Here is an 8,924-nt window from a genome sequence, read left to right as displayed (position 1 = left end):
CCTTGGGATCCTTCCCCCCACTGTAACCCTTGAGCTCCGGATGCCCCCGCCCCCGCCCCCACCCCCACCCCCACCCTACCCCCAGCCCTCGGCGGTCAGCCCGCCGCGGTGATCTCAGCGGCCAGTAGAGGGCACACTTACTTTAACTTTCGCAAACCCAAGCGCCAGGGCAGCCCGGAGTTGGGGGGAGGGAGGGGGGCGGGGGAAATACTTGGCAGCAAAACCGTGACCAGGGATTGGTGGCTCCCCGCGTTTGCGGCAAAGGCCTGGAGGCTGGAGCAGTTTGCAATCCTCCAAGCTGAATGGTGCTGCGCGCCTGATTTGGAGGAAGTTACTACTCACTTAACAATCGAACGCTGAGCTGCAAACTCAGTGGCTAATAATTTACCTTGAATACAAACACACCGTACGCGCGACCCCCCCCCCCTCCGAATTTTTTTTTTTTTTCTGTTTTGGAATGGAAAGGGGGTGGGTGGGGTGAGAGGTGGAAAAGTTTACTTAAAATGCCTTTGGGGGAAGGACCGGGGCGGGAAGATGATGGGCTTTGTGTTTAATGCCCTAGGACAGTGGTCGGCAAACTCACTAGTCAACAGAGCCAAATATCAACAGTACAACGATTGAAATTTCTTTTGAGAGCCACATTTTTTAAACTTAAACTATATAGGTAGGTACATTGTTATTAACTTCATTAGGGTACTCCTAAGGCTTAGGAAGAGCCACACTCAAGGGGCCAAAGAGCCGCATGTGGCTCGCGAGCCGCAGTTTGGCGACCACTGCGCCTAGCATAGTGCCAAATCGCAAATTGCGACCGAATGTGCATTAAATATTAAATACAGATCCATTCAGGCAGAGGACAAATCATATGCCGTGCTGGACAGCATTCTGGGTCGACGTGTACATGAAATGTACATAGATGTACGCGGGTTGTACATACGAACTTTCACCATGGCATGCAGGACAAAAATGTAGGGGCACTGAACTAGGAAATTACTCCTGCCTGAAATTCGGCCAATTTCCAATTGGCTCGCGCCCATCTCCCCCTCCCAGGGAAGTAATACTTGGCTCCTCTCCTTTGATCAGCACCAATGCATTATTTCGTGCATGATCATGATTCCAATAATAAAGGGAAATGAAGACTCGGGAAGGAAGTTAAACGACCGGTTGGTCCAAGGAGGAAAGGGTTAACGGTTTCCCTCACTGGGGTCTCTTCCGATACCCCAGGCAAGGTCTGCGAGCTCGCCTCTCCCCACCCCCCTTCTGGGGGGTCTGGTCTGGCCGCTCTGGCCACCCCTCCCCAATATTCTCCCGTCTGGCGCCTTTGACTTCCCCCAAACCTGGGAGCCCCGGACTGGTGCTAACCTGAGCCACGGGCGCCAATGGGATTTTCCTGAAACCTGGCTGCGGAATTGGAACTCCAAGGGGCACGGGGTGCGGTGGGGAGTACAAGGGGGTTCATTCTGGCGGAAGGCACCCAATAGAGAGAGCTCTCCACACAGAAAGCATAACACCCCCAACAAATGCAATGGGCATTTATTCATAGCGCGCTCTCCAAGCAGACGTGGCAGTGCGCTGCGGAGTTATTTTAATAATCCCGGGCATCGTTTGCCTCCCTCTACCTTTTATCGCTTGGCCCCATCAACACTAACACCTCGCACACACTCTGCGCGCGCCCACAAACACTCTTTCTTTCCTCCTCTCTGCATAGGACTCATTCCAAGGGCTGCCCTTTCCCCAGCCTTAGGGAAGCGCCCGGCCGCCCAGGACGTGCCTGTCGTGGCCGTGGGCACACGGTGTGTTCTCAGCGTCGAGAGCTCAGCTGTTCTCCCTGCGATGATTTCAGCTCGCAGGACGGGTGAGCGGCCTGTCAAACTGTCAAGCAGAGCGCGGCGCCGCCGGAGGAGCCGCAGAGAAAGGCACTGGCTTTGAACGCCGGCGAGAGAAAATGGAAGGCGCGCTCAGTTAATTCATGCAAAGACCTAACTCTATTTACATCCGATCCCTCCGCGCACCAGAGTGCTGGGCTGCAAGGCTCAGTCTCCTCCCCTGCCCTCCTTCTGCACAATCGCCCCTCCCGGATTCCCAAAGCCGGGGGAGAGGGAGAGAAAAAAGATCCTCGCTCGCGAATCCCCGCCCACCGGCCCTTTATAGGCCAGGGTCTGCCCCACCGAGAACCCCCGGGCTGCGCTTCTTGCGGGGCTGCCGCAGCCTCCGCGGTTCACGGGTCGCGGCCGCCGCCTTCCTCCTTTCCCTGCCGCCCCGGCAAGGGCAGGGCCATTCGAGGCTTGGCGGGAAAAAGGACCGAGGGAGGGGTCGAAGTAACCCCGATTATAAAAGCCGGCTTATCGGACTCGCTGTAGTAATTCCAGCGAGAGGCAGAGGGAGCGAGCGGGCGACCAGCCGGAGTGAACCTAGCGAGCCGGGCGAGCAGAGGCGCGCTCCGGGCGCTCGGGGCTGAGATCCGGAGTGAGAGCGGGGCTTCACCTCCGGCCCAGCCTCCTCCTTCTCCCCACCCTGCCCGCCGACCTCTGCCAGAGATCCGCCACCCTCGCCGCATCCACGAAAACTTTGCCCATTGCAGCGGGCGGGCACTTTCCCCTGGAACTTACAACACCCGAGCGAGAGAGAACGCGACTCTCCAGGAGCGGAGATCTATTTGGGAAGACACTTCTCCGGGCCGCTGCCTACGACCCGCTCCTCCGAAAGGCGCTCTTTGCCCGGTGTTGGAACCTGGATTTCCTTCGGAGAGTGGGAAACCCGGTAAGCCCTCGGATCTATTTGTGTTTTAATTTAGTTTTCTACCGCTTTCTTGATGTGATGAATCCAATACCCGAGTTGGGGTGTCTTCTCTCCCATCCCGGTCTTATTGACACTTCTCGGAGTAGTTGTGGGAGGTCGGGGTGGGGTGGGGACCGAAGCAGAACTGGATGGGGTACAGTGAGTTGTCAAGATGGGAGGATGGAAAGCAGAGGGAAAACGGGTGTGCGGGGTGTGTGTGTGTGTGTGTGTGTGTTTAAGCCTTTGGAGATTTTTGCCAATGGATATTGACGCAGAGCCCAGCGGGCTGAACATTCCTGCTTTATTGCATTAATTGCTTTGGTTTTGGGGGTGTGTGGGGGGAAGCTATGCTTCGTGGTGAGCAGAAAGCCCTTTGCATCTCGAGCTTCTTGGAGTAAGGATTACTGTCCTTATGTGTGATCGAGAGAGCGCCGCAGCTGCTGACTTTTCTTCGTCTCCGAAAGGGCATTTAAATTTCAGCCCTTTTTTTTTTTTTTTTTTTACTGCATTTCTGACAGCCGGAGACACTGCGGCGCGTCCCGCCCGCCGATTCCCCCGGCGTTTCCAATTCGTCCCCTGATCCTTCTCATAAGTTGGCATTTTGGCTTCTAAAAAGAATAATAGGATTAAATATCTTGGCGTACCAGGCTGTTCGGACGTGGTGTTGGGGAGGCGCAGGAGGCGGAGAGGGAAGGCTAGGGCAGGGATGTGTCCGATTCTCCTGCATTCATTGACTTAGGAAAACCAGGGCAAACCTCCGAATCCAGCCTTGGCTCCCCGGCCGCCTCGGGGTCCCCGCGCCCCCGAGATGCGGAGGGACTGCCAGGAGCCAGGCTTTTTCCGAACAGCTGCTACCCTAGGCGGCCGAAGGGAAGGGCGCCCCCGCTCCGGGCGCAGAATCGCAGCAGGGTCTCTGGCGCAGTTGCGCTGCCGTATTGGGCGTTGAAGGGAGGCGCCTCTGTTATTCTCTAATGCACCCCTTTTACTTATGGGGGGGCCCGGGGGGTGTTAAAGCCCGCGGCGGAGCTCGCCGCACCAGCCGGCGAGGGAAAAGAAGAAAAGCTGGCAAAGAGGGGAGGGAGGGCGCGCTGGGGGTGGGGATGGCGGAGGAGGAGAGGAGGCAGGGAGGGGCGGAGGCCCCCGCGGGGGAAGGGGCGCCGCCGCTCCCGCCGCAGCGCCGCTCGCCTTCTCCAGGTGCGGCAAAACTTTTCGGTTTGGCGGATGGCGTTCCCCGCCGCCGCCTCCCCTGACCTCTTCCCGAGGCCAAAGCCCTTTTCCATCGCTCTCCAGCCGCGGGGCTGAATCCCAGGCTTTGCGCTCCGGCTCCCGGGGAACAAAAGTCCCGCTGGCGCTCCGCAGCTGGCTCGCCAAATATGTGTCCGAGATAGGGGGTCCCCCGGGGAGGGCGAAAGGGGGCTCCTGGGGCCCCCGCCCCGGCAGCCACTGGCCCATTTGGGGGGGATAGCGCTGGAAAGGGAGTGGTTCATGATTGTGGCGCGCGCTGCGCCGGGGTGAGGCACCAGCCTAGACGCCCCCTTAACTCAAGATTGCCCCCCTTTGTGTGCCCCCTGTAGCAGGCTGCCGCGATGCCCCTCAACGTCAGCTTCGCCAACAGGAACTATGACCTCGACTACGACTCGATGCAGCCCTATTTCTTCTGCGACGAGGAAGAGAACTTCTACCACCAGCAGCAGCAGAGCGAGCTGCAGCCGCCGGCGCCCAGCGAGGATATCTGGAAGAAATTCGAGCTGCTGCCCACCCCGCCCCTGTCGCCCAGCCGCCGCTCCGGACTCTGCTCGCCCTCCTACGTCGCGTTCGCGTCCTTCTCCCCCCGGGAGGTGGACGATGGCGGCGGCGGCAGCTTTTCCACCGCCGACCAGTTGGAGATGGTGACCGAGCTGCTGGGAGGCGACATGGTGAACCAGAGCTTCATCTGCGACCCGGACGACGAGACCTTCATCAAAAACATCATCATCCAGGACTGTATGTGGAGCGGCTTCTCGGCCGCCGCCAAGCTGGTCTCGGAGAAGCTGGCCTCCTACCAGGCTGCGCGCAAAGACGGCGGCAGCCGGAGCCCCGCCCGAGGGCAGGGCGCCTGCTCCACCTCCAGCCTGTACCTGCAGGACCTGAGCGCCGCCGCCTCCGAGTGCATCGACCCCTCGGTGGTCTTCCCCTACCCGCTCAACGACAGCAGCTCGCCCAAGCCCTGCGCCTCCCCCGACTCCCCCGCCTTCTCCCCGTCCTCGGACTCTCTGCTCTCCTCCACCGACTCCTCCCCACGGGCCAGCCCCGAGCCCCTGGCACTCCACGAGGAGACACCACCCACCACCAGCAGCGACTCTGGTAAGTGGGAGCCCGGCCTGCCTGACAAAGGGGGGCGTCTAGCTATCTTTCTCCTTCTCGTTGGCGGCTCAGGCAGCTGGCCGCTTCAGCTGACGCCGTCCCTTCTCTTTTCTTCTATTCTCTTCTATTCCGGAAAGAAATGGCAGGTCTGGAAGCATCTGGGAGCTCCATCATCCCCAAACACTGGGCTTTCCTGTTCCCTCCCATCCCTTCCCCTAAGACCGCCCTAGTGGCCAGCCCCCTCCTTTCCCTCCCACCCCTCAGGAATTTCATTGGGATTTTAAATCTTCCTGGTTTATCTTGCAACTCAATCCACTCCCTCTTACCTTTCTTAAGCATTTTAATTGCCCTAGGGGGAAGGGGGAAGTGTGAATGAGATTAAGAGGATTGATGTCTTTGAGAAGGAAAGAATTGCCTCCCTCTTCCTTTCTGAGAAGTGTTGGAATTTAATGGACTGCAGATCTAGGAAGAGGGGCTGTGGGCAGGGCAGGCAGGGGTCCCCCTCCCACCTGGGGCTGCGGAGCAGTGAAAGTGCCTCAGGGCGAATGACCTGAGAACTTGGGATCTTTTCAGCCTGTTTTTTGAACATTTAAAAGCAGCTCCTTTCCCCAAATTGAACTTTTCTTCCTTCCCCCATCCCCTAGGGCTTTTGGCAAAGCTGCAAGATTTTTTTTTTTTCTTTTCGCACTTCCAGTAAAATAGGGAGTTGCTAAATTCATAGCAAGCGATTTGCAGCTCTCCTTTGCAACATGGGTTCTTGGTAAAGTCCCTTAAAAATAGGAGGTGCTTGGGAATGTGCTTTGCTCTGGGTGTGTCCAAAGCCTCATTAAGTCTTAGGTAAGAATTGGCACCCATGTGGGATCCTGGTAAATGGTAATTTTCTTACCTGTGCCATAAACCCAGCTGTCATTCTGCCTTCCTGGGAGGAAGAGCAGGGATGATTGGCTAGTTTGTTCTCCGGGGATAACTTTGGTCCTTCCTCCTGTAATAATGCCTTATCTTTCCATCGCGTTCATTGAACGTAGCCATTGGTTAAGGAAGGCAGTGTTGTCGCTAACCAGGTGATTTCTGTTTCCTTTCTGACAGAGGAGGAACAAGAGGATGAGGAAGAAATTGATGTTGTTTCTGTGGAAAAGAGGCAGCCCTCCGCCAAAAGGTCAGAATCAGGGTCACCCTCTTCGGGAAGTCACAGCAAGCCGCCTCACAGCCCGCTGGTCCTTAAGAGATGCCATGTGTCCACGCATCAGCACAATTACGCGGCGCCCCCCGTCACCAGGAAGGACTATCCCCCCGCCAAGAGGGCTAAGTTGGACAGTGGCCGCGTCCTGAAACAGATCAGCAACAACCGCAAATGTGCCAGCCCCAGGTCCTCGGACACGGAGGAGAACGACAAGAGGCGGACGCACAACGTCCTGGAGCGCCAGCGCAGGAACGAGCTGAAACGCAGCTTCTTCGCCCTGCGCGACCAGATCCCCGAGTTGGAAAACAACGAGAAGGCCCCCAAGGTCGTTATCCTTAAAAAAGCCACCGCCTACATCCTGGCCATCCAAGGGGAGGAGCACAAGCTCCTTTCCGAAAAGGACTTCTTGCGGAAACGACGGGAACAGTTGAAACACAAACTCGAGCAGCTACGGAACTCTTGTGCATAAAACTTGACCGAGGGGGCGGGAGGAGCCGGAATCCCTCGTGGCTTCTCCCATGTGACTGAGGAAAAGTACGGGAGAAGGTTCCTCCTGGCATAGCCGCAGAGCTCATGAGACACGAACTTGTTGCAACTGCATGGTCAAGTGCAAACCGCACAACCGTGGCTGGGTCTTCAGACTGACAGATTCAGCCATCATGTAAACTGCCTCAAACGAACTTTGGGCATAAAATAACGTTTTTTATGCTTACCATCCTTTTTTGTTTTTTCTTTAACAGATTTGTATTTAAAATAATTTTTTTTTTAATCTCAATTGGGTTAACCCAATTTTGCTGTGTAAATATAGGCAGCAAATGTAAATAGCTTTAATAAGACATTTATAGCAATTATACAAGATCTGAATGTATAACGCATAATTTTTTTTTATTTAAATACATGTTTCTTTTTAAAGTTGATTTTTTTTTTTATTGTTTTTAGAAAAAATAAAACGCCTGGCAAATATAATTGAGCCAGATCTTAAAGTTTGTGAGTGTTTTGTTTCTTGTTTTCTTCCTTCTCTTGTTCATCAATGACCACTGAACAGAGTTTTGGCCCTTAAGGGAGAGAGCTTACAAAGATGGGAAAAGACATTATTCAGGAAAGGACAAGGGCTTTGTTAAATGGGTCTGGGGCCTTAAGGCAGTGGTTCTCAACCTTCCTAATGCCGTGACGCTTTAATACAATTCCTCATGTTGTGGTGACCCCCAATTTCATTGTTACAAATTGAACATAATTAAAGCATAGTGATTAATCACAAAAACAATATCCTATCTAATAATAGACAAACATGGTAATTGACCATACCTTCGCTATGCCTCCCATTGGCTAATCAGCGAGGTATGCAAATTAACTGCCAACAAAGATGGCGGTTAATTTGCATATGTAGGCGCAAAGCAGCGGAGCAAAGACTGAAGGTGGCTCCGGCCAGAGCCGCGAAGGCTTGAAGGCAGCTCTGGCCGGAGCAAAGGCCTGGGTCCTGGGTGCCAGAGGAAAACCGGTGCTGGCAGCCAGGGGGAGGGAAGGCCTATTGCACGAATCTTTTCGTGCAACAGGCCTCTAGTGTAATTATATATGTGTTTTCCATTGGTCTTAGGTGACCCCTGTGAAAGGGTCCTTTGACCCCCAAAGGGGTCGCGACCCACAGGTTGAGAACCACTGCCTTAAGGTCTTTAACTTATCAGGGTTATGAGATGCTTCCTGAGATGGGTGATAAGGGCCAGAGTTGATACTTGAAAGAATGAAAGGGCAGTAAGCTGGTGAGCCAGTGATCAGATTAGGGGCCAAGGGGTGCTAGAGAGATGAAAGATAACAGTAAGTATACAAGGGGTGAGGTAAGGACTGGGGGTTGGGAGGAAGATCAGGAAGAAACCCTATTAACTCTGATTAACCCATGCCATTCCCCTGTTCCATTCAAGCCCAGTGGAAGGGGGAAGAGGATAGAAACCAAATTTTGCTGCTTGCCTACTACTACCAGGTGCCAGGCCCTCTGCATGGGTTATCTCAAGACCCAGAGGAGCTCTGGGAGGCATGTTATTAACCTTCGTTTTACAAGCATGGAAATAATAGAAGCTCAGAGAGGCTAAGTAACTTCTCTGTGGCCACACAGGCCAAAAAAAAAAAAAAAAAAATGGCAGCATCCAAGTCCCTTTCAACACTTCACTGGCGCCTTAGCTCATCCTAAAGTGCTGAGTTCAAAAATGCTTGTAGCCCTGGTCGGTTTGTCTCAGTCCTCAGGATCGACCTGCGGACTGAAGGGTTCCAGGTTCAATTCCGGTCAAGGGCATATGCCCAGTTTGTGGGCTCAATCCCCAGTGGGGGGCATGCAGGAGGCAGCTCATCAATGATTCTCTCTCATCATTGATGGTTCTATCTCCCTTTCCCTTTCTCTCTCAAATCAATAAAAATAAATAAATAAATCCTTCTAAAAAAAAATGCTTGTGGTTGGCAGCCAGGTGGACTGTTAAGTAATAACTAAACTTTACTACTTGTGTGCCAGGCATTCTACTAAGCATTTTCCTCATACAACCCTGTGAAGGAGGTACTGCTGATTTCCCTAGAGAAGGAAACCGAGGCATGGGAAGACCACGCCCCCCTCCCCCCCATCTGTGTTGCAAAGTTCCACCAA

The 8,924-nt window shown here is 54.3% G+C and overlaps 1 protein-coding gene across 1 annotated transcript; it reads left to right on the top strand.

Moving 5' to 3' along the window:
• The first annotated feature begins 2,374 nt into the window (after positions 1–2,374).
• MYC (MYC proto-oncogene, bHLH transcription factor) lies at positions 2,375–7,279 on the top strand. Its single transcript, XM_081111522.1, has 3 exons — positions 2,375–2,757; positions 4,350–5,118; positions 6,205–7,279. The coding sequence occupies exons 2-3, from the start codon at positions 4,362–4,364 to the stop codon at positions 6,765–6,767; spliced, it is 1,320 nt and encodes a 439-aa protein (XP_080967648.1). The 5' UTR covers positions 2,375–2,757; positions 4,350–4,361; the 3' UTR covers positions 6,768–7,279.
• Positions 7,280–8,924: the final 1,645 nt, after the last annotated feature.

This window comes from Myotis nattereri (genome assembly GCF_964212035.1).
Source record: "Myotis nattereri genome assembly, chromosome: 17".
NCBI lineage: Eukaryota > Metazoa > Chordata > Mammalia > Chiroptera > Vespertilionidae > Myotis > Myotis nattereri.
The sequence above is the reverse complement of the archived record's forward strand: the minus strand, read 5'-3'. Positions and strand labels throughout refer to the sequence as shown.